The sequence below is a fragment of the Grammomys surdaster genome, unplaced genomic scaffold, assembly GCF_004785775.1.
Source record: "Grammomys surdaster isolate TR1022 unplaced genomic scaffold, NIH_TR_1.0 166, whole genome shotgun sequence".
Taxonomy (NCBI): domain Eukaryota; kingdom Metazoa; phylum Chordata; class Mammalia; order Rodentia; family Muridae; genus Grammomys; species Grammomys surdaster.
The window spans coordinates 11,946,466-11,972,095 of record NW_021604614.1 but is presented as its reverse complement, the minus strand read 5'-3'; the positions used below and the strand labels follow the sequence as shown (position 1 = coordinate 11,972,095).

At 47.0% G+C, this 25,630-nt stretch overlaps 2 protein-coding genes across 3 annotated transcripts; one reads left to right on the top strand and one right to left on the bottom strand.

Moving 5' to 3' along the window:
* Positions 1 to 1,088: 1,088 nt before the first annotated feature.
* On the bottom strand, positions 1,089 to 14,067 carry Rilpl2 (Rab interacting lysosomal protein like 2). The gene is made up of 4 exons (XM_028766034.1): positions 13,489 to 14,067; positions 6,650 to 6,801; positions 5,734 to 5,838; positions 1,089 to 1,593 (listed from the first exon to the last, which is right to left on the bottom strand). The coding sequence occupies exons 1-4, from the start codon at positions 13,792 to 13,794 to the stop codon at positions 1,563 to 1,565; spliced, it is 594 nt and encodes a 197-aa protein (XP_028621867.1). The 5' UTR covers positions 13,795 to 14,067; the 3' UTR covers positions 1,089 to 1,562.
* Positions 14,068 to 19,578: 5,511 nt separating this feature from the next.
* Positions 19,579 to 25,224, top strand: Snrnp35 (small nuclear ribonucleoprotein U11/U12 subunit 35). 2 transcript variants are annotated; one of them, XM_028766183.1, is made up of 2 exons: positions 19,579 to 19,772; positions 24,194 to 25,224. In XM_028766183.1, the coding sequence occupies exon 2, from the start codon at positions 24,197 to 24,199 to the stop codon at positions 24,929 to 24,931; it is 735 nt and encodes a 244-aa protein (XP_028622016.1). In that variant the 5' UTR covers positions 19,579 to 19,772; positions 24,194 to 24,196; the 3' UTR covers positions 24,932 to 25,224. The 2 variants fall into 2 exon arrangements, with proteins under 2 accessions (XP_028622016.1, XP_028622017.1); XM_028766184.1 differs by lacking the exon at positions 19,579 to 19,772 and adding an exon at positions 19,984 to 20,128 and having other exon boundaries at positions 24,196 to 25,224.
* The last annotated feature ends 406 nt before the right edge of the window (positions 25,225 to 25,630 follow it).

Sequence of the window (25,630 nt, the reverse complement as noted above, 5' to 3'; positions counted from 1 at the left end):
AGTACTTGTGACCTATTGGGCCTAGATGGCTTAGGGACCCTGCATGGCTGTCAAACTGGAGCAACCTGCCTACTGCCTACAAGAGGTGTTCTGCAGACTCCCTTTTAAAGGATTCTGTGCCCTATTGGTCATTGTCAGTTTCCTCCTACCCAACACTGATGCATTAGAATACCAAGGAAAGGTTTGATGCCCTGATGATTGGTCCATGGTGGCCAATACAAGCATCCTTAAAGGCAAAAATCATAGTTTCAAACTTGCTAAGTGCTTGAGGCTGATAGCCAGTGAGTGTTTGCCCATTCTGATATCTTAGGCCGGATGTAGAAGATGTGGCTCTGTGTAAAAGCACTAGCTTAATCCCAGAACTCAGGAGGCAGAGACAGGTAAACTTCTGAGTTCAAATTCAGACTGGTCTACATGATTGTAGGACAGCTGGGGCTACACACTGGCACCATAAACCCGACGACCCACGTTCAATCCCTAGAACCCAGACAGAAAGCTGGATACTGGCTGGTTGTGGCACACCCCTTTGAGCCCAGTACTCAGGCCGAGGCATCTCTTGAGTTCCAAGCCAGCCAGGGCTCCATAAGGCAGGGCTCCAACGTGGGGAAGGAGGCAGAGCCGGCAGTCCCAGAGTACATAGCAGCGAATTACAAAGGAACAAGGGAGACCATGCCCCAGCAAGATGACAGTCCAGAACTGCCTCAAAAGTTGTCCTCTGGGGACTGGGAGGATAGTTCAGCAGTTAAAGAGTGCTGACTGCTCTTCCTGAGGACCCAGGTTCAATTCCCAGCACCCACCCACATGGCAGCTAGCAGTCTGTAACTTCAATCCCAGAGAACTTGACATCTAATGTGTTGCTTGCTTTAGTTAAAAAAAAAAAAAATGAGAATACTTTGCATTAATCTTGAGCTCAAAAGCCTTGAATCCGCTTTGAGTCAGACCATTGGCATTTCCTTCAGTCTGGAGAGACAGCCTCCCTTGGCTGACGACACCTTACTTGGGTTCAACTGGATACACATGAGTTGTATGCCCACAGGCATATACACCATCTTAACTCTAAAAAAAAAGAGACCAGTCTGAAACAGTACTAGAAACTATAAAGGTCTTTTCTCTTTAATACAAACGTCGTATAAAGAAAGTTGAATGAGAAAAAAATCAAGTATTCACCAAATATCAGTCAAGGCGATTCAATATTTCCCTACTTCTCCATCTCTCCCTGCCGCATGCTAATGACCAGATCACCACAGAGGCAGGAATGGGCTGCAGGCCAGAGGCCTGCATGTGTCCATGTGTGGAGGCGGGATTCGGCCACGCTCTGCGTACCTTTGCTTTCTCGACTTTTGATATTGCCTCTCTTGCCATGGCCAAAGCTTACTGGCTGTCCAGTTCTGTCCCCAGGGAAGAGGTGAGCCCGGAGAGAGCATCTTCCTTTGACTGCTCTGAGGGCAAAGTGCGTGAGTGGGCCAAAGCACATTCATGGCACAGAAAGATGGTTCCAGAAGGCATATTGGCAATTGTCTTCGAAAGTCTAGAGGGTCACCATCTTGGTGATAGCCTTCAATCTAGGTATGTTTCCCTGACCGGAAAGAGAACCTGGGTGAGAAAAAGGATGAGAGAGCATGGTAAAAAAACAAAAACAAAACAACAAAACCCAAAACGGTCATGCAGGCTGTGCACCCAGATCCATTCAGAGGCCTGTGTGACGTTACAGTGGATATAGGCATTTTCCCCAACCCTGACAATGTCAGCGTGATCCCTGGAAAAGAAAATCCGCTATGGTTTGCTGTCTGACCTCCACACATCTGTTGTGGTAGGAGCACCCATACATAACCAAGTAAGTCAATTTAATTAAACATAAATTTGTCCAGGAGCCAGGGGTAGTAGCTCAAGCCTTTTATCCCAGCACTTAGGAGGTACAGAAAGGATCTCCGAGTTTGAGGCCAGCCTGGCCTACATAGCAAATTCCAGGACAGCCGGAACATAAGAGAGACCTTGTCTTTTGTTATTGTTGTTGGGGTTTCTTTGTTTATTTCTTTTGTTTTGAGACAAGGCTTCTCTGTGTAGCCCTGGTTATCCTGGAACTCATTCTTGTAGACCAGGTTGTCCTTGAACTCAGAGATCTGCCTGCCTCTACATCCCAAGTGCTGGGATTAAAGGCGTGTGCCACCACTGACCATTGAGACCTTGTGTTTTAAGTAATGAATGTTTTGTTCAGGGCTTCTAATGGAACAACGTTGTTCTAGATGTTTCCATCTTTGGCTAATTTCAAACTCATAAATTCTGCACTTGGCATGATTAATATTCCTATTTTACAGATGAGCAATTTGAGGTCCTTTGGAACAGGCCAAACTGGGTAATGGGCTGAGCGACTGGCTTCCTCACTCCGGTCAGACACTGGCCTCTGGTTTTTGTTTTCAGGGGTTTCATGGTAGAAGGGGTAAAAATGGCTTTTCAACATAAACTATAATCTGAAGACAAATCTTTATGATGAAAAACATCCGAGAGAGCTTTTAGAACTGATAACCAAGAAGGGCAGTGGTGGCACAAGCCTTTAGTCCCAGTCCTCAGGAGGCAGCCACTGGCAGGCAGATCTCTGAGTAGAAGGCCAGCCTGAACTACGGAGGGAGTTCGGGGACAGTCAGGACTACACAGAGAAACCCCATCTTGAAAAACAAGACTGGGCACAACCCAAACCACCACAGGGGTGAGTAAACTTGACCTCCTCTGCTCTCCGGGCTGTTCACTCACAAAGCCCTTCCCTGGCTCCAGTTGTTTTCAAAACATGACAAACAAAAATCCTTCTTAGCTTGACCTACTTACTCAGAAAGTCACCTGTCCCCTTGTCCCCTCCCCCACCCATTTAATGAGCTTATCTAATGGGAATCTATACCCTCCCGGCCACGGCCACAGACATTTTTACTTTTTCCATATTTGTCTCAAATGCCTGTGAATTGGCCCAAAGAAGTCCCAAAGGGGATGCTGAAAGAAACCAATGGTTTCTGCCTTTCTGGGGGCTCCATTTAGACTGAGATATACAGAAAAGGGTGAAATACCCCAGCCTCCCCAGAGCAAGACAGCAGAGCATGGCCATGTCACTAGACGGCTGAGAGCCCCAGTGTGTATCCTTCTCATGAAGAAAGGGACCCCAAGCTGGGGGTAGTGGTAGTGACACACATCTGTAACCTTGGCACTTGGGAGGTAGAGGCAGGAGGATCAGGAGTTCAAGGCCAGTCTGGACAACATCTAATGAGAGTCTGTCTCAAAAAATATTTTTTTGTAATGCAAAATAAAAAGAGGGCTGGGAACAGAGCTCAGTGTATTCCATTACAATGTAGGATAAAGGTTCATGCCTTTAATCCCAGCACTCGAGTCAGAAGGAGGTGATCTCTGTAAGTTTGAGGCCAGCCTGGTCTATATATTGAGTCCTGGGACAGCCAGGGCTACACACAAACCCCATCTCAAAAAAATTACACACACACACACACACACACACACACCCCGTGTAGGAGACGGCAGCTAAGGAATACTGAGGGGAGAAAAAGTATTTCCCAGGGAAGAGCCCCCAAATTGGAAATTATATACATACCAGTAACATGTGTGTGTGTGTGTGTGTGTGTGTGTGTGTGTGTATATATACATATATATATACATATATATATATATATATATTATAAAAACATATATAACTGGGCAGGTTGTGTTTTTGTATTTAGGAGTGTGTGTGTGTGTGTGTGTGTACAATTTAAAAAAATAGAAGACATGAATTTCAGAGAAATACAGGGTACATGGGAAGGGTCAAAGGAAGGAAAAGAAAGAAGAAAGGCCATGGTGGTGCACACCTTTGATCCCAGCAGCAGCAGTTGGGAGGCAGAGGCAGATGGATTTCTGAGTTCCAGGCCAGCCTGGTCTAACAGAGTGAGTTCCAGGACAGCCAGGGCTATACAGAGAAACCCTGTCTTGAAAAACAAACAAACAAGCCTGTTGGGCATTTTCTTAATTTGTGATTAATGCAGGAAGATCCAGCCATTGTGGGTGGTGCCAGCTCTGGGCTAATGGTTCTGGGTTCTATAAGAAAGCAGGCTGAGCAAGACATGAGGAGCAAGCCAGTAAGCAGTATTCCTCCATGGCCTCTGCTTCAGCTCCTGCCTCCAGGTTCCTGTCTCCTTTGAATTCTAGCTTCAATCTTACAGGGAAATTCCTTCTGCAGGAAGGTAAACAACTCAAAGAACTTCAGGAAGTCCCTGAAACTGACCAAATTCACTAGGTCCCTGCAGAGTAAGCAATCTGAGAATCTTTCTGAGACTAACTGAACAGGATTGCAAAGAAGACCCTGAGAACCAGTCTTGCTGCCTGGAAGAGGTTTCCAGGTGCCCAACTGAGGGACCTGGAAAAGTCACTTTCCAGCTTGTTCTCTCAGCAGACTGTGCAGTGCGCTTCAGGTTCCCAGGTTTTGTGAGCTGTTACCCGTGCTGGGGTGGGCCTTGGTGACACAGCTATCGGAGTCATTTCTGCTCCCATAAGTAATCCCTCACCCATACTCCGGTAAGTAACCCCAGGAAAACTCATGGTTCACCAAGTTGGACAGACTGGTGGTATCTTTATTTTGGTCTGCCGTGGATTCCCTATCTGGGGTAAGTAGATGTGTGTTTCATCACCAGGAAAAGTCTGGTCACACAACACTGCCCAAAGTGCTTTAGATTATTAACTGTTCAATGGAAGTGAGAGTAAAATAAACCCTTTCTTCCCCAAGTTGCTTTAGCTCTTGGCATTTCATTCCAGCAATAGAAGACCTAACTTAGATACGTGTCAAAACAGACGAGCAGCAAATGCTCTTAACTGCTCAGCCATCTCTCCAGCCCCAACCTTCCTCCTCCTCCTTTGAGGGAAGTGTACTGCACTAACAGAGAAGTTCCTTATACAGAGATTTATCTTCAGCGTGCCAAGTTGCCAGCCTCAGGCTCTCCCACCTTGAAGCCACTGCTAACAGGGGGTTCACTACAACACAGACCCTGTTCTATTCCCATAACCCTTGATCCATAACCAAGATGGCTATGAACTGATGACTGGGCAAAGGGTGTAGACAGCCTGGCTTCGAAAAGACAACCAGATGACCTATTGCCCAAATTGGACATAGTGGGAGGCAAAATATTTCAACACACTGCTTAGAACATCATGCAACCGAAAATTCACTACTTTAAAAAAAAAATTTATTGTTTCTCAATACAGGGTTTCTCTCTGTAACAGAGTCCTGACTGTACTGGAACTTACTCTGTAGACCAGGCTGGCCTTGAACTCACAGAGATCCCTCCGCCTCCCAAGTGCTGGGTTAAAGGTATGCACCACCACACCTGGGTGACTCACTATTTCTGGAATATTCCATTTAATATTTTTGGACCCTGGTTGACCATGGCTAGGTAAAATCTAGTATACAGAATAGTTAACCTATGATTATAATGATATTAGTAACATTATGGTTCAAAGTACTTGAGTCAGAGAGATTCTCGTTCCGTGAGCAGAATCTTTCCCACACCTTGTCAGAATCTGTCCAATGCCCAGACTTCCTCCTGGCATTGGTTACAGCTATAAAAGGGGGGCATAAAGCTTTCCTACTGGCTGCAACCAAATCCCAGGAGCGAGAATAACCTCCCCACCCCAAGGCTGCCTAGCCTCCCCTCAGCCCACAACATCTTATGCTCATGATACACCAGTGATGGGGGCATCCAGGTGACTCACAGCTTCTTCATAATGGTCCTCTCCTCCTTCTCACCGTTGCCTATGGTAACCACAGCATCCTTCTCTCTTCTTCCTCCTGCAGTTTCTCTTGGTGGAAGTAGACCACTGGGAAAACAGGAGGCGAGTAAATAGTTGTACTCCGTGTTGCTTTTCTAGGGTTTTAGTTCAGTGGTACAGCACATGCTCAGTACACAGGATGCCTCATATCCCATCCCCTGACACCAAAAATAAATAAAACAAGACATTTGTTGTCGCTGTGTTTTGAGACAAAGTTGTATGATGTAGACCAGGCTGGCCTCTAACTTACAGAGATCAACCTGCCTCTGACCCTTGAATGCTGTATCAAAGGGATGTTCTATCAAGTCTGACCCTGTTGTCTTAAATCACTGTCTCATTATACAGCCCAGGATGCCTTGAACTCATGATCCCAGACTTACATTAGGATTACAGGCATGCATGATCACACATGCACAGACCTCTTTTATGTTTGTTTGTAGAGAGGTTTATGACCTTCCAGCTTCTACCTCTGGAGTTCTGGGATAACAGGCACATCTCCCCCCTCACCACCCCAGCCTAGATTTCCTTTTTTCTCCCCGAGAAGACTGGGTTTCTCTGTGTAGCCCTGACTGTCCTGGAACTCTATCTGTAAACCAGGCTAGCCTCGAACAAAGATCCACCTGCCTCTGCCTCCCAAGTGCTGGGATTTAAACCCATGCACCACCACTGCCCAGATGCCTGGACACAGCTTCCCACTAGACTATTAAGGACCTTTGCTACTAAGGGCCCACACTGTCCAGTGCTGTGCAGCTGTGCGCTTGGTGCCTGGCACATAGTGGGTGTTCAGTAGACTGGGTGCGTGAACGCAGGAGCCAGTCTGTAACGCGGTGAGCATCCTAGGCCACCACAGGGAGCCCACCTCCTATAGCACTGCAGTTCCTCCTGCACCAGCAGCAGCTGCGACTTGAGCTTGTTACGCTCCTGAAGCACGTCCCTCAGTTCTTGCAGAGTGAAGCGGGGCCGGTTGGGGTCTGTCAGATCCACTACCATTTTGTCTGGTCCCAAGTTCACCTGAAAGACAACAGACCAACAGGCTCAGTCACCATGATGGCCACGCCACCCTGGTCCCTGAAGGGATCTACTACTACTCAAACTGAGAAGGACTCGAATATGGAAATGACAGACACAGCAATGGACAGGATGCACTGATGAAAACCGGAGTCCAGGGCTGGGGAGATGGCTCTGCAGCTAAAAGTACTCAGTGTTCTTGCAGAGGACCCAGATTGGGTACCTGGCACTCACATGCCCTAGTGCTCACAAACACTTATAATGCTAGTTCCAGAGGATCCAACATTCTCTTTTGGCCTTCAAAGGCATTAAGCAAACACCTATGGTGCACACATACACGGGCAATACACCCATACAGATGAAATAAAAATAAATACGTTAGGGATGGAGAGATGGCTCAGCGGTTAAGAGCACTGACTGCTCTTCCAGAGGTCCTGAGTTCAAATCCCAGCAACCACATGGTGGCTCACAACCATCTGTCACGGGATCCGATGCTCTCTTCTGGTGTGTCTGAAACAGCTACAATGCACTCATATACATAAAATAAATCTTTTAAATAATTAATTAAAAAGGAGGAAGATGCTGAGCACCGAAGGCCGGCCTCACACGTGTGAAGCCAGGGGGTCCTTCCCCATATCAAAAAAGCCCAAGAAAACAATGAACCACAACAGGTGCAAGACCCAGCATATCATGTCATACGAAACCCAACGTGACTCCCATGGGACACAATCACACCGCGGCTGTGTTTCTAGTCTCATGCTACATTCCATTGGCTCTGGTGAAGAGAAAGGCTTACAAACAACTGGACTTCACAGGCTTCCGTAGTGGTGCGTGAGTATACATTCAGTTCAGAACTCTCACCTCTGATAACAAGACAGTGGAATTTTGCCAAATTCGCAGAAAAACAAAGACATTCCTCATACTTTTTTTTTAAAATAGAACGCTGACTCAAGACTTTCCAAGTCACTCCCTGGGCTGCTGAAGGGTGCTTGGGAAATGTTTTACCAGTTCCTGAGTCCAGAGAGTAAAACAAAAATTAGGTCAGACATGGTGGCACAAATCTTTAATCCCAGCACTCAGGAGGCACAAGCAGGTGGATCTCTGTGATTTCAAGGCCAGCCTGGTCTATAGAGAGTTCCAGAAGAGCCAAAAGTACACAAAGAGACCCTGAAAAAAAAAAAAAAAACAGGGGAGGGGCATTGGGAGAACAGCTCACCACTAGCCCTACCTCCAAGATGAAAAAAAAGAAAATAGACAAAAAGCCCAGGTTTTCTTTGGGGGTGGGGGGAGTTCCTTTTTTTTGAGACAGAGCCTCTCTATGTAGCCCTGACTATCCTGAAACTTGCTCTGTAGACCAGGCTGGCCCCAAATTCACAGAGATCCACCTGCCCCTATCTCCTAGAGTGCTGGGATTAAAGGCATGCACCACCTATGCCGGGCGGTGGTGACCCACGCCTTTAATCCCAGCACTTGGGAGGCAGAGGCAGGCGGATTTCTGAGTTCAAGAGTTCGAGGCTAGCCTGGTCTACAGAGTGAGTTCCAGGACAGCCAGGGCTACACAGAGAAACCCTGTCTCAACCCCCCCCCCCCCCAAAAAAAAAGGCATGCACCACCATGATTAAAGGCATGCATGCTTGGCAGTTTTCGGACTTTTTGTTTAGTTTTGGTTGACTGGTGGGTTTCTGGGTTTTTTTGTCTTTGTTTTTGTTGTTAAGATTTTACTTATATATATGACGAGTACACTGTAGCTGTCTTCAGACATGCCAGAAGAGGGCATAGAGGGCATCAGATCCCATTCTAGATGGTTGTGAGCCACCATGTGGTTGCTAGGAATTGAACTCAGGACCTTTGGAAGAGCAGTCAGTGCTCTTAACCGCTGAGCCATCTCTCCAGCCCGGTTTCTGGTCTTTTAAGACCAGATCTCCATCTGTAGTTCTGGCTGGTCTCATAGTAATACTCCTGTCTCTGGCTCCTGGCTGCTGGGCTGACTGACAGGCAGCACCATATCCAGAGAAGCTCTTGCCGTTCTGGTTATGTCCAACTTTCAGCCACATTGCAGGAAAATCACCAAGAAGTAGAGAGGCAGCGAGGCGATCACACAGCTGCAAAATAAAGGAAAACCTCGGCTACATGCTTCTCCGTGAGGGCTACCCTTCATAGAAAGTAAAGATCCTTCAAAATCTTTCCAGGGAAGAGGGTTAGGTAGAGAGGGCAAGGGAAGTTGGGAGGGGTGGGGGTAGGGGGTTAAGTCAAGTACCTTTATACTATCTGAATTTTGAAATTACATTTCAGAAATGGAAAGAGAAGAGAAGAAAGAGAGAGGAGGGGAAGGGAGGGGGGAGGAATACTAAGATGCTAATTGTATGAGGCTGGACATGCTGGCTCAGACCTCCCTGTCATGCCAGCACTTAGGAAGCAGAGGCAGGCGGACCAGGAGTTCAAGGCCAGCTTTCACTACATAGAGGGTCTGAGAGCAGCCTGGGCTACATGAGATTCTGTCACAAAAAAAAGGGAAAGACTTTGATGAGGTGAACAACGGGTCAATGTACAGAGACAGAAAGCAAGCTGGGTACAGCGGCACCTGTCTGGGACATTTACCCAAAGGCTGTGACATGACAGGGAGATCACATTAAGCCAACCTAGGCTATCCATGAGACAACTGCGCTAAACAAAAGCAAAAAGAAAAAGATCAACCACAGCCTGAGAGATGGCTCAGCAGGTAAAAGTATTTCTGGCGGTTCGATTCCGCTTGGCCCAAGAAGTGGCAGTATTAGAAGGTGTGGCCTTGTTGGAGAAAGTGTGAAACTGTGTGGGTGGGGCTTGGCCCTGAGACTCTTCCTAGCAGCTTGGAAGATGGGTCTTTTATTTGCTTTCTGAACAAGAAGTATAACTCTCAGCTCCTTCTCCAGTACCATGCCTGCCTGGACACTGGCATGCTTCCTGCTATGATGATAATTTACTGACCCTCTGAACCTGTAAGCCAGCCCCAATTAAATGTTGTCCTGTTTTTTTGTTTGTTTGTTTTTTGCTTTTCGAGACAGGGTTTCTCTGTGTAGCCCTGGCTGTCCTGGAACTCATTCTGTAGACCATGTTGTCCTCGAACTCAGAAATCCGCCTGCCTCTGCCTCCCAAGTGCTGGGATTAAAGACATGCACCATAAATTAACTTTAAAAATACAAATAAGGCCGGGCGGTGGTGGCGCACCCCTTTAATCCCAGCGCTTGGGAGGCAGAGACAGGCGGATTTCTGAGTTCGAGGCCAGCCTGGTCTACATACAGAGTGAGTTTCAGGACAGCCAGAACTACACAGAGAAACCCTGTCTTGAAAAACCAAAACAAACAAACAAACAAACAAACAAAAACCCTTGCAATGGCGGCACATACCTTTAACCCCAGCACTTGGGAGAAGTAAAGACAGGTGGATTTTTGAGGCCAGCCTGGTCTACAGAGTGTGTTCCAAGACAGCCAGGGATACACAGAGAAACTTTGCCTCAAAAAGAACAACAACAATAAAAAAACAAAACAAACAAGCAAATGAAAAGCAAGCAAGTGTGGTGGCGCACATATTTAGAGCCAGTACCTAGAAAGATGGCTCAGTGGTTAAGAGCACTGGTTGCATTAGTCAGGGACCCAGGTTTGGTTCCCAGTGTCCACGCGGTGGGTCACCACCATAAATAACCCCAGTTCCAGGAGATCTAACAGGCACACACATGGTGCAAATATATATGCACAAAACACTTATACACATAAGGTAAAAGGAATAAATCTAAAAATTGTTTTTAAGTAAACCCATAAAACTAGCTCTTGAGAGGCAGAAGAATTTCTGAGTTTGAGGCTAGCCTGGTCTCCATGGTGAGTTCCTGGTCAACATGGTGAGACTTGTCTCAAAAATAAATAAATAGGGCTGGATAAATGGCTCAGCAGTTAAGAGCACTGGCTGCTCTTCCAGAGGTCCTGAGTTCAATTCCCAGTAACCACATGGTGGTTCACAACCATCTGTAATGGGATCCGATGCCCTCTTCTGGTGTGTCCGAGGACAGCTACAGTGTACTCATACATAAAATAAATAAAATCTTAAATAAATGAATAAATAAATAAAGTATAGATGGTAAATAAATTTCATGTTACATGTATTTGGCTACAAGTAAAGATAATTTTAAAACCATCAAAAAGTATTTTTAAAAAAACACAGTATTTTAATAAACTCGGTGAAAATACATTCTTTTATTTTATGCTTTTTCTTTTCCATCTTGTTTTCCCTTTTGGAGGCATGGTCTTGCCATGTAGCCCAAGCTGGTCTCACACTCTCTATGGTCTTGCCTTGGCCTTCCAAGCTATTATGACGGCCATGTGTCACCACATCCGGCCACCCACCCCAAGCCACACACACCCTATCTTAAGACTGTATTTAAGGAAGAAAATATGCCACCTCATCTTGTGCCTCTGACACTTGTCCCCTGGGACAATCACTGGGCCCCATGCAAACCGCCATTTCCAGGCCACGACGTAGCTTCCTCCACTTCCCTGTGCCTGAAGCCTAAACACGCCACAGAGCACGAGCATGGTATGGTGGCTGAAAGCAGTTACACTTTTCTTGAATCTCCAAGGCCAGGTTACGACGGAAGGGTCTCTCTGCAGATACAACTGTTACTGTGACTTAAAAGCTGGTGAGATATACCAGTGGTAGTGGTTCACATCCTTGCTTCTGACACTCAGAAAGACTGAGGCAGGAAGATTACCATGAGTTTGAAGCCAGCCTGGGCGGCAGAGTAAGACCCTGCCTTAAATAATACCAGTAAGAAGGCAGTAAGTGAAAAAAAAAAAAAAGCATCTGGAGGTGCATGCAGCTGGATGGTTGGGTGAGCAGCTGTTCAGAAGGAACAGGGCCCTGGACTCCAACCTCAGCCTTGGAAATAAATGGATTTAAAACTCAAAAAAATTACACCAGGAAATATATGTCTGCATATCTCAAGAGTGAGCGGTGTGTGTGTGTGTCTTGTAGTAAGAGGAAGTCCTTTCTTAAAAGTTTTGTTTAAGCTGGGCATAATGGCTCATGCCTGTGATCTTAGCACCCTAGATGCTTAGGTAGGAGGGTATCTGGGAGTCTGAGGTCTGTCTACACAGGTAGTTCCAGGCCACTGAGGGTTCTTTTATGAGATCCTTTCAAGAAAAAAAAAAGAAAGAAAGAAAGAAAAGAAAAAGAAAGAGAGAGACGTTATCTTCTAAAAAAAAAAAAAAAAAGCAAGGAGTTGGGGATGTCAGACAGCAGTACCCTGCTTGTGTAGCATATTCAGGCCCCTTTACTCGCCCAACATTTTGACCCTAAACCACAGAAACAACATAACCCATCCCCTACCCCCGAAGCTTCTCAGATCCCACTTCAGACCCACAAAATCTAGCAATGTTGGTCTTTGCTGCTGAACCTTTTGAAGATCACTCTTCAGAATGTGACTCTGAAATGTGCTCGTGAAACCGTCGTTGGAGGTCAAAGTCACAGATGCAGTGGGCGGGACTAGAGAGACTGCTCAAGGGTTAAAGGGTCTCTACAGAAGGCTTAAGGCAATGAGTCTGATCCTGAGGAGAACTGACATGGAGGAAGGAGAAAATCACCTTACAAACTTGTTCTCTGAGAAGCATGCTTGCGCTCTCGCAGGCTCTCCCCCCTTACACACCTATACACACACACAGACACACATATGCACAGGAATAATATTAATAAAGAAAGACTTGGGCTGGAGAGATGGCTCAGTGGTTAAGAGCATTGACTGCACTTCCAGAGGTCCTGAGTTCAAATCCCAGCAACCACATGATGGCTCACAACCATCTGTAATGAGATCTGATGCCCTCTTCTGGTGTATCTGAAGACAGTGTATTCAAATATAATAAATAAATAAATCTTTAAAAAAAAGAAAGACTTAAAAAAAAAAGAAGAAAGTAAATCGGGCACTGGTGGTGCAGCTTTAATCTGAGCACTCAGTAGGCAGAGGCAGGTGGCTCTATGTGAGTTTCAGGCCAGTCTGGTCTACGGACAGAATTCCAGGACAGCCAAGGCTACAATAGAGAAACCCTGACTTGAAAGAAAAAGAGAAAGAGAGAGAGAGAGACAGAGACAGAGAGACAGAGACAGAAAGAGAGAGAGAGAGAGACAGAGAGAGAGAGAGAAAAGAAAAAGAAACTGAAATAGGGGCAGGAGAGATGGCTCAGAGGTTGAGAGCATTGGCTGCTCTTGCAGAGGACTTGGGTTCCATTCCCAGAACCCATAAGACAACAATCCATAAATCCATGTAGAGCGGGATAATTCAACGCCCTCTTCTGACATCCCCGACACTGCACGCATAGCATATTGTGCACAGACATAATGAAGGCCATACGTCCATATAACTAAAAATAAAAGTTAAAAAACATTTTTATGGGCAGCGGTGGCGCACGCCTTTAATCCCAGCACTTGGGAGGCAGAGGCAGGTGGATTTCTGAGTTCGAGGCCAGCCTGGTCTACAGAGTGAGTTCCAGGACAGCCAGGGCTACAAAGAGAAACCCTGTCTCGAAAAAAAAAAAAATTAAAGAAACTAAGTAAATTAGAAATGAAGTAGTTGCTTCTGACATGGAACACCGCAGGGTCAGACACTTAGTAGGTACACAATAAATGTTAACTGTGGGGAAACTTCCAGACTCAGGCTTGGGTTTTCCTCACCTGGGCTCCAGACACATTGGCTCTCCGCAGCCGCTCCACCTCCTGCTTGAGGTTGTCTCTCTCCATCCTCAGCTCCTCGACCGCCAGGCTGCCCTCGTTCACTAGGGCCTCCAGCATCTCCATCACACGTACGATCTTGAACTGCAGCCGGGTGACGCGGCGGTCGCTGCCCAGGGCCATCAGCTCGCGCCCCACCACATAGGAGATGTCGTACACGTCGTCGGTGGTCAGCTGCAGGGGGCTCTTGGCCAGGACGCCCTCGTCTTCCTCGCCATCCTCCTCCTCCCGCACAGGGGGCTCCTCCATGGTATCCCGGACTTCGGCGACCTCCGAGGCTGCTGTCACCTACGCGTCCACTGGCCCTGGGTCAGGGAAACTTTGCACTGGGCCGAGTCCACGCCGTGCGCAGTCTGGATGGCCGTGGGGTATTGCGTCGAGTAGCGGGTAGCACCGAACCATGGAAAACCGCGCGCAGCCCCAAACCCGTGCGCCAAAAGTGAGGGACACGCACAGGGGACTGTGGGAAGTGAAGCAAGGAGGAAGGGGCACCGAGAAGCACCCAAGGCCTGGTAGTCCGCGAGGGAGGAGCCTCCCGTAGCTCCGCCCTTGGTGACGGGCGCGTGAGAAGCCTGGTTTCCATGGAGACGGGGGCGGACTTCCCAGGGTGGTCATGGAAAGATGGTATTTAAAAAAAAAAAAAAAAAAAAGGCTCACAAGATTTTTACTTTGCAAACTTGAGCTTTCCAGCTATTGAATTTGCATGGCAGGGGAGGGTAAATCCAGATCTCTATTGAAGGGTATTTTTTTTTAATTGCGTAGCAAATAATAGCCGTTGAGCCGGGCATGAGCAGCAGTTGGTAGAGCTTGGCAACATGGGTCTCTACCGCTGAGCTGGCTATCTTGTTGGCTACCCAGTTATATCTCCATACACGCGCGAGAGAAAGTGCACGGAGCCCCACTCCCCTGCATCGTGAATGAACCTTGAAACCAGGCTGCTGAGTGCGGCGTACACATGGCTTCCTTTCTACGAAAGATAGAGTTCTCAGGCAGGAAAGGAGTATCAGCTTCCTGTTAAGAAAAAGAGCAACGGTTGGTCCGTTTCAGAAGCTGACGATTCAAACAGCTCCCTTCAAGTGAGATTTGTTAGAATAACGGGCCTCAAGGCTGGAATCAGATCTCGAGGTGGAGGGAGGACATTATTAGATAGCAACAAGTCCTAAACTAAGAACTGGGGTGTTTCTTTAAAATTTAGAGAGGAACTCCCTGAAGAATGAAACAAGAGTGGGGCATTGTTGATCATTTAATCCCACCACCACTTGGGAGGCAGAAGCAGACAGAGATCTCTGTGAGTTCGAGGCCACCCTGGTCTACAGAGTGAGCTCCAGGACAGAGAGATGGAGACAGAGACGCGGGGGGGTGGGGTGGGGACACAGAGAGAGAATAAGAATGGAATATCCCTAAGTCTTTGGTGTGTGTGAATATTTATTTGTATGTCCACATGTTTGGGGGCCAGAGGTTAATACCTTATGTCTTCCTCAGTTACTAATCTTTTGTTTGTTTTGTTTTTTGGTGTGGGAGATTTTTTAGGTTTTGGGTTTTTGTTTGTTTGTTTGTTTGTGTTGTTGTTGGTGGTGGTGGTTGGTTGGTTTCAGTTTTGGGTTTTTTTCCAGATGAGGTTTCTCTGTGTAATCCTGGATGTCCTGGAACTCAACTCTGTTAACCAGGCTGACTTTGAACTCACAGAGATCCTCCAGCTTCTGCCTCCTGAGAACTGCGACTAATGTTTGTTTTGTTTGAAACAGGGTTTCCCTGTGTAGCTCTGGCTATCTGGGAACTCACTAGGTGAGGGGAGAGGTGAGGGGAAAGCTTCCAGAAGATTCTTTTGTTCCCTCCTACCCGGATGTTGAAGCGCTGCAACAATTCACACATATCACTATATCTGGCTTTTTGTTTTGTTGTGGATTCCAGATATGGAACTCAGGTCCCCATGCTTCCTCTCTCCTTGGGTCATCTCATTGGCAGTCTGCCTTATTTATTTGTTCATAAGACAGGGCCTACCTAGCGCTGCACCTGGAGCTCTCTGATTCAGTTAGCCTGCCTGGCCAGTGAGTACCAGGCATCTGCCTGTCTCCACTGAGATTACAGACTTGAACTGTCACGCCCAGCTTTTATGTGGGTTCTGGGGATTGGACTCAGTCCCGTGTTTGCAGAGCAAGTGATTTACTGTATTCCCTTTAACATGCCCAGATACCAAGATAGCCTGGAACTTCTTCCCAATGAAAGCCTTGCCCTGAAATTTTTCTAGAAATCGACTCTCTGAAGCTCCACAGCTTTCTTCCTCCTTACCGTATATCCTTCTATTCCATAGTGAAGCCCATGACATGATGCCTTTAAACCAAATCAGGACTAGGGACATGGTGGTAGGTAAAAGCGTTGCCTTTGCACAAATTGACATCCCAAGTTGGATCCTCAAAACACATGTAAAGAGCCACATTCAGGGGACTGGAGAGATGGCTCAGCAGTTAAGAGCACTGACTGCTCTTCCAGAGGTCCTGAGTTCAATTCTCAGCACCCACATGGTGGCTCACAACCATCTGTATTCACATACATAAAATGAATAAAGCATTAAAAAAAAAAAAAAGAAGGAGAGCCACACGCAGTGGTACACATCAAGAGACCCTGCCTCTGAAAGGTGGGAGAGGAGAGAACCATCTCTGATTTCGACATGTATACTGTGGCACAGGCACACATATAAAGTGAAAATTAGTTACTTGAAGGCACACACCTTTAATCCAAGCACTAAGACAGATGCAGTCAGTTCTAGCCAGTCTAATGTTCTTGGGGTGTGGCGGGGGGAGGTTGATGCTTCCCTTTAGAATCAGTACTCAGGAGGCAGAAGCAGGTGAATCTCTGTGAATTCAGGGCCAGCCCTGTCTACAGAGTGAGGTTTCAGGATGCTCAGGGCTTGTTATACAAGAAAAATCCTGTCTTGAAAGAAACAAAAAAACACATTTCAAGGCAATCTTCCCTCTTGAGAGGTCCACAGCACATCTTGGGTGTATAGTGTGCTTTCTCAGCCTGACCTCTTCTCTCTCCCCCTCCCACATACTCTACTGGCCTTCAGAAAGTCAATCACATTGCTTTTTTTTTTTTTTTTCTCCAAAACCACTATTCCCCCGAGATAAGTTCAGACAGGAGAGGAAAAAAAAAAAAAAAGAAAGAAAAGAAAGAAACGGAAAACAGAAGTAAGTGGGTGGAGAGGTCACACGTCATCAAAGTGGAACTGGAGATGTTTGGGGGCTGACACCCACAAACAGTAACGTTCCACCAGCAGCTGGCCTGTGTGGGACATGAGCATGTTGTTCAGGTCCTCTGGCTCCGTGACATCACCGACTTCCTGAGTGGATCCTTCAATGTTGTAGACATTGTTCATTTATGCTGGAAAGCAACGAGGGTTTGGAAGGAGTCCTAGACTAAGGAGTTCATCTTTAGTTAAACTCTTAGGAGAAGGAGCTCGACGTCCTGTGAGGAAGAGTGGTGTCCCGGATGCTTGTTTTGAATCTCTGTGCATCTGTAAGAACTGAGGTTTTGTTTGTTTGAAGACAGGAGTTTTTTGTCCGTCCTAGAACTCACTCTGTAGATCAGGGTGGTTTTGAACTCAGAGATATAGAGATCCACTTGCATTGGTCTCTGGAGTGATGGGATCAAAGGACTGTGCCACCATGCCCCTCAACTGTTTTGTTTTTAGATCTCTGTGATCTGTTTATTCATGGGAGGAGCCTAAAGAGGATTATGGGAAGGGACTCTAGCTCCCCACCCTCTTGGCCATCCGCTGTGGATTATGGGAAGGGATTCGAGCTCCCCACCTTCTTGGCCATCTGCTCTGCTCTACCTCCGGCATAGAACATTCCTTCCCTTAAGGAACTGCGGAGTGAGCGGAATGGGTTTACCTCAGGAAATGTGAGGCTTTTGCTGAGCGTCTAGGTGTGAGATCCGCCGAAAGATCAAACCTGGAGTCTTGGTGCACACCTGTAATCCCAGAGCAACAGAAGCGGAAACAATGGGCCAATCTGCGATGCGTAGTTAAGAATTAGTCTCAAAAAACTAACAAAACCATAAGGAGAAAAAATATAGCCAGCTCTGGTGGTACTCTCAGTAATCTCAGCACTCAAAAAGGCCAGCCTGGGCTACATGAGAACCCATCTCAAACAACTGCAACAGAGAAATTTGAGCTGGAGAAATTTCTCAATGGCTCATTGTAGAAGCTGGGCCCTACTTCTTCCTCCCATTCTCGTAAGATTCAGGCTAAAAATATATTTACAAATAACCTGTGCCATATTGCTAGGCTCTCTGACTAGAATCATAACATAAGATAACCCACTTACTTTAACCTATATTCTGCCATGTGGCTGGTTACCTGTGCTCAGGTATCATGCTTCTGTCTTGTCACATCTTCCTGGTGAATCTCCCACCTGGTTTAGATGCCCAGCCTACCAACATCCAGAGTGGCCTCCATGTTCATTGAGATTCCCTGTCTTAAATCATATAAAGAGGAAGAATCAAGACCATTCCTGACATCAACCAGGTATGGGGAATACTTGGGAGGCAAAGCCAGGAGGATCTCTGTGAATCTGAAGTCTACTCAGTGAGTCCAGGGCAGCCAAGGACTATATAGAGACCCTGTCTCAAAAAGCAAACCAAAAATAACAGCAAAGTGGAATAAGATAGCAAAAGACAACCAAGCAAGTCCACCCTCGGCTTCTCCAAGTGCACATATACACTAATTGACCAATTTTTCAGCAATTAAAATTTTAAAATTTAACGATGATAATAGCCATTAATTAAAAAAAAAGTTGCCTGGCAGTGGTGGCGCACACCTTTAATTCCAGCACTCGGGAGGCAGAGGCAGGCAGATTTCTGAGTTCGAGGCCAGCCTGGTCTACAGAGTGAGTTCCAGGACAGCCAGGGCTACACTGTCTCGAAAAACCAAAAAAACAAAAACAAAAACAAACAAAAAAAGTCCAGATTTTACAATCTAAAGACAAGATGAAAAAAAAAAAAAAACTATGTGGTTACATATATTTGTACAATGAATAGGTCTTTACAGTTCAGTTGTGTTTGTGTTATTATTATTTTCGTCTTCCTTTTTTTTTTTTTTTTGGTTTTTCGAGACAGGGTTTCTCTTTGTAACCCTGGCTGTCCTGGAACTCACTCTGTAGACCAGGCTGGCCTCGAACTCAGAAATCTGCCTGCCTCTGCCCCCCGGAGTGCTGGGATTAAACGTGTGTGCCACCACTGCCCAGTTAGTTTATTCTTGTATTATGTATATCGGTGTTTTGCCTGCATGACGCAGGCTTGTAGTGCCCCAGGAGGCCAGAAGTCATCGGATCCTCTGAAGCCGAAGTTATAGACTGCTGTCAGTAACTGCGCTGGGTGCTGGGAGCCGAATCGGGTCTCTGGAAGAGCAGCCAGGGGTCTCAATCTCTGAACCATCCCTCCAGTGTGTTCTTTGAGGGGTGTCATTGTGTAGCTTGTAACTGGCAATCCTCCTGCCTCAAACTCACAAATCCTGAGATTACAGGCGTGCCCACCTCTCCCAACACTAAAAGTAAAGTTGCTAAATCTAGAGATTAGTAAACCTGTGGGAACTGTACGAAAAACTTTTCATTAACATTACCGGATTCAATAAAAGGAACGAATTCAATAAAACCAGATTCGCAGGGTAAACTGGTTTTAGGAAACTAACTGCACATTCGATAGTCTATCAACTATCAATTTAAGTTTTTGTCATGTAAAAGCAAGCAAACAAAAACAAATCTTATTTTCAAAATATACATTTCTGTATGTTGAATGTACATAGTCAATTTACTTAAGAAATCCAAAAGATGGAAGGTCCCACGCCTTTAATCCCAGGAATCAGGAAGCAGGCGGGGTTCTCTGAGTTCGAGGCCAGCCTGTTATACAAACTGAGTTCTCGGAGAGCTGGAGTTACATAAGAAACCCTGTCTCTGACAGCACACACACACACACACACACACACACACAAACACAAAACAAAAACACGTTGAGAAACCCTGTCTCTGACAGCACACACACACACACACACACACACACACACACACACACACAAACACAAAACAAAAACACGTTGCTCAACGGCGAATCTGCTGCCGCCAATAAAGAGTTCCAGTGGAGGTCGGGGCGTAAGGAATCTGCAGTCTCCGGCAGACGGGCGGTGGAAACGGCTTTTGTCTCGATGCGGAAAGAACCCAAAATTTGCTGAGGTGAGTGGAAGCTCGAAGGGAGCAGGGCCAACGTGAGAAGGCGGAGAGGGTCGCCCAACAGGCTTGGCGGGGCGCCACGTCTGCGCGTGGCCGACGCCATGTTGAAGGCTGGCAAAGGCGGAGGCCGGGCAGGGGGAGTGGGACTGAGGATGGGGTGGGAAGGCGGCCGGCGTGAGGGGCGGGGGAGCGGCCTTGGCCAGACATAGCTGGAACCTGGGTACCCAGAAGCCGGCTTCGCACCGACAGTTCCTCAGCGCCACTGCGCATGCCTGGGACGGTTTGGCACTGGCTGTTTCTTTTTACTTTGGTTTTCCGAAGGAGCAGCTTCTCAAATTCCTGAGATCGCTTCACCTTAGGTGAGGACTTTCACTCTCTCTCTCTCTCTCTCTCTCTTTTTTTTAAACGGGTATATTCACATGTCCTAAGCTGGTCTCCAACTCACTAGGTAATCAAGGTAGGGATTACAGACATATGCCACCAACAAACGGAGCTATTAAGACAAGTTTTTGGGGGGCAGGCGGGCGGGCAGTGCTAACGTATGCCTTTAATCTCAGCCCTTGGGAGGCAGAAGCGGATGGATCTCTGAGTTCAAGGCCAGCCTTCTCTACAGAGCCAGTTCCAGGGCTACAAAGAGAAATCCGGTCTCCAAAAGAAAACAAATGAACGAGAAAAAAAGGAGGGGGGGAGTGCTGGAGTGCTCAGCGGTTAAGAGCACTGACTGCTCTCCCAGAGATCCCTAGTTCAATTCCCAACAGCCACATGGTGGCTTGCAACCATCTGTTATGGGATGTGATGCTCTCTTCTGGTGTGTCTGTGTACTCACATACATAAAATAAATCTTGAAAAAGAAAGCTGGGTGGTGGCGCACGCTTTTAATCCCAGCACTTGGGAGGCAGAGGCAGGTGGATTTCTGAGTTCGAGGCCAACCTGGTCTACAGAGTGAGTTCCAGGACAGCCAGGACTACACAGAGAAACCCTATCTTGAAAAACAAACAAACAAAAAAAAAAAAAGAAAGAAAGAAAAAAGAAAAGAAAAAGGTCAGCCCACATCCCAAGAAAACATGATGGGTTGGTTGGTACTTACATTGAGGAGGCAGAGGCAGGATGATCAAAAGTTGAGGAATCTTGACTACAGGTAAGGCAGCCCCAAAAAGCTGAATTAATAGCCCTACAGCTAGGCCAAGAAAAACGACTCAATATCTGCATGGACAGGTGGTATGCTTTTGCAACCTTGTGTGTTCATGGGGTCATCTACAAGGAAAGAAACACCTGGGATTGGGCCTGGAGGCAGCATTCCTGGTCACCACTATTCTAATGACCCAACTACTCCTAGGGTAACACTCACATTACCTGAGGTCCTAACTTATACCAACAAGAATTACAGAGGATCTCAACCTGCACAAGCAGCCTACAAGGAAAAGGAACTGGAAAGGAACTGTATGTGATAGGAAAAGGGGGGAGAGTAAATAGCGTCCCTCACTTTAAACACCTTTGCAATCATAGACCATAGACCGTTACCATAGAAACCAGCAACTCCTACCTCGTGCTCCCTACTGCAACTTGGTTTGCATGCACCTTGAGTGGGACCCCTTAACATCGATTCGCAGGTACTCCAAAATTCCAGCTTGTGTGTTTTGTTTACCCTGTTCCCTCTATTACCTTTCTGTGATGGGTACTCCTGGTTGTCAACCTGACCACATCTGGAATGAACTATAATCCAGAATTGGAAGGCTCACCTATGATTCAGATCTCGAGGCTGGAAGACACAGGTTTCTGATCTGGATCTTGACATGGAGATCTTTTTGTTTGTTTGATGTGAGTACACTATCAGTCTTCAGACACACCTTCTGTCTTCTGTCTTCAGAAGAGGGCATCGGATCCCATTACAGATGGTTGTGAGCCACCACGTGGTTGCTGGGAATTGAACTCAGGACCTCTGGAAGAGCAATCAGTGCTCTTAACCTCTGAGCCATCTCTCTAGCCCCTTGACATGGAGATCTTAGGGCATAGTGGCCATGAAAAGCTTGGGCCTAGGCAAAGTAGTATATTCCTTTAATCCCAGGAGGCTGAGGCAATAAGATCTCTGAGTTTAAGGTCAGCCTGGGACAAAGCAAGTCCCAGGTCTGGATGTGATTGTGGTATATACCTTTAAAACTGGGCCACACCTTCTGCTGGAGGCCTACATAAGGACACTCGAAGAAGAAGATTCACTCTTCTTCGCCTGCTTTCACTTACTTACCAGCGCATCTGTTGGAACGTACTTCTAGCTTATATAGAAGACCAGCTAAAACAACTAGCCTCTTGAGACTGAGCAATAGTAGATTCTTGGACTTCCCATTCACAGCTTACCATTGTTGGGTTAGATGGACTACGGTTATTACAATAATTTCCCTTAACATATAGAGACATTCCATAAGTTCTGTGACTCTAGAGAACCCTGACTAATAATACAGTTTCTATCTATATGGAGATGGCTCTGGGTCATCACAGGAAAAAATGAGATTTTGGCACCTCAGTATCCTATTTACAGTGCTAGTGGGGTCTGGTATAGCTGCAGGAATGGGTACTGATGCTGTAGCCTGAGTCAAAGCAGCTCAAACTCTTCAGGCTCTGTACAACCTTCTGACGCAGATCTAGCTCAATTAGAAAAGTTATCCATCATTTAGTTGTTAGACTCATTAGCTGAAGTAGTACTAGAAAAGAGAAGGGGATTAGACTTACTCTTCCTAGAACAGGGAGTGCTCTGACAAGCCTTGGAGAGCAGTGCTGTTTCTATACTTACTTGGGTATTAACAGAAACAGTCCGGCCATCCACCAGAGATTAGAGGGGGCTAAGCTCAGACCACAGAATCAAAACTGGTATGAATCATTATTTTCCTGGTCCACCAGGCTGACTTACACTAACATCACATTGGTAGGACCAGTCCTGTATTGCTAACTGTCCTCACCTGTGGACCTTGTGTGGTAAGTGTGCGTCAAATTTGTATGAGAACACATCTCCGCAGTGCAGCTTATGGTCTTACTGCCTCAATATGAACATCTCAACCCTGTCACCCAGGAGACGGGCCTGTGATTCGGCTCATGGTATGATTTCAAGGGGAATGAGAGGACAACATAAACTCCATGTTAGGACCAGGCCTACTTCAAAGGAAAGTCATCTGTTCCAGGAACTGACCATAAAACCCCCCAAGTGATCAATCCCAGGAACTAGGCCATAAGTCACCAGCTCCAGGAACAAGGCCATAAAATCCCCCATCCAAAGAACAGCCTGAAGATAACCACAAGGATAGGGAAATAATCTTATCTCAGGATGGGCCATCTGTGCTGAGCAGCCTTATATGGTTTTGGTATCTCAACCTGTGGTTAAATGTTCATGACACAGGAATGCTGTCCACTGACACCTGGACACAAGCCAGTCAAAAAATGACCCATCCTTGGTACCTACCAATGAAGTTTTAGATTAACTAATCCTAGCTAAAATTCCTCTAGTTCTCTATAAAAAGAATGGTATGCCTTTGTATGGGGTTGCATTCTTTTTTAAGTGGCTGACCCCTACATGCAGGCTTCTTGCTTTCTCGAAATAAAAACACTCGCCAATTGCATTTGTGAGTGGTGGTCTCCATGAGACGCTTTCAGACTTAACAGTCTGCACGTTTGTATGTGCACCATGCACATGCCTGGTGTTCACAGAGGCCAGAAGAGGGCTTCAGATCCCCTGGGCCGGAGTAATTGACAGTTGAGAGCCATCCATGTGGATGGTGGGAATCGAACCTGGATCCTCTGCTGGGGCAACCAGTTCTCTTAACTAATGAGCCATCTTTTTAGCCCCAGCTCTTTGGATTTTGAGACAGGTAGCCTAGACTGCCCTCAAACTTGTGGCAATTCTCCTGTCTCCTGAGAGCTGGGTCTACATGTACACATTAGCATGGCCAGGAATAAATACCATTCTAGGAAGATGGAAAGATGTTATTAGGAAAGGAGTTGCCTGCAGTGTTTCTCACACTCCTGGTTGTAAAGAGCAGATTCCAGCATTGGCTCCACAGGGTTAGTGGGCAGTCAAAGAAAGCTTTCTGGTGTCCGAATGAATTATCATGTGTCAATATGAATGAGCTACAGCGGGCTCAGGCATTCACATGTCCAGCTTGAATCAGACATCGCCCTGTTGGGAGCTGTGAAGAAAGTCCCTGGTCTGGAGCCCACTGCCCTCAATATGAGCAGTGAAGTTCCTTGGTGGTATATGCCTGTAATGTCAGCACTCAGGGTGAGGCAGGATTTGGAGTTCAGGGCCATCTTGGGGCTCTAAAGGAGGCCCTACATAGTGAGACATACCCTCCACAACAGGGGGTGAATGACACTGCTTTCCAGAGCTGTGGAGAAGGTGGAGAAGCGTGGGTACCTCATAACTGCCTGTTATGTTCTACAGCATGAGCGACTGGATGCCCATCGCCAAGGAATATGACCCGCTTAAAGCTGGCAGCATCGATGGGACAGATGAAGACCCACATGACCGAGCTGTATGGAGGGCCATGCTGGCCCGCTATGTCCCCAACAAAGGAGTCACCGGAGACCCCCTCCTTACCCTGTTTGTGGCACGATTGAACTTGCAGACCAAAGAGGAGAAGTTAAAGGAAGTCTTCTCCCGATATGGTGACATCCGGCGGCTGCGGCTGGTTCGGGACCTGGTGACAGGCTTCTCTAAAGGCTACGCCTTCATTGAGTACAAGGAGGAGAGGGCCCTGCTGAAGGCCTACAGAGATGCTGATGGCCTGGTCATCGACCAGCACGAGATATTCGTGGACTATGAGCTAGAGAGGACCCTCCGTGGCTGGATCCCTCGGCGGCTGGGTGGTGGACTGGGTGGGAAAAAGGAATCTGGGCAACTGAGGTTTGGTGGCCGAGATCGGCCTTTCCGAAAACCCATTAACTTGCCAGTTGTCAAGAATGAGCCTCATAGAGAAGGGAAAAGGGAAAGGAGGGAGCGATCTCGGTCTAGGGACAGACACTGGGACCCCAGGCCCAGGGAACGGGACCATGATAGGGGCCGAGAGAAGCACTGGCAAGAGAGGGCGAGGGTGTGGCCTGAGAATGATTGGGAGAGAGAGAGGGAGTTCAGGGAGGAGAGGGCCAAAACCAGGGACAAGAGAGACAGAAGTAAGTAGAGCCAGCAGCAGGCAGCGGAGGCCTACCCAGAGGGCTGAAGCCACGAGGCCTCCATCAGGCTGGGGCAGTTCCTTTTGCAGTACTGAGGGTTGAACTGGAGAGCGGCATGCCAGACAAGCACTCCAACCACAGCCACATAGGATGAGAGGGAGAAAGAGTTGTGTAAGAAGTCACCGGCTCGCTCATGTGGGAATAGAAAAGTTTTCACATGCTGTCATCCAACTTGGGAGTTGGAGGCAGGAGTATGGAAAGAGAAAGGGGGTAATAAAGAACCTATCTTCACTTTCTCACACCCTTTGAGGTGGGGTTGAATCTGTGGCAGAGGGGATAGTGGTATAAACTCTTTAGTAGCCTGGTGTGATGGCACACCCCTGTCATCCTGGCACTGGGCAGGCAGAGACAGGAGAATTGCAAGTTTAAAGCCAGTTCAGGGTACAAAATAAGACCCTGTCTCAATAGCCTATGAGAGTTAGTTATGCTGACACTGACTCCTGAGATACGCTGTCTTTTCCATTTTCATGTATGTAGCCCCAGGGCTTGCTGAATTGAAAGAAACAAGCCTAGAAAGGCCAAATCTAAGGAGACTGTTCCAGCTCTTAATAACTAGACAGCAGGTTGAGCATCTGGGTCAGCAGGCAGCTGCTGTCAAGTCTGTAACCCGCTCCCTGAAAAACTGCTGACTGCCAGCCTTCTTCCCC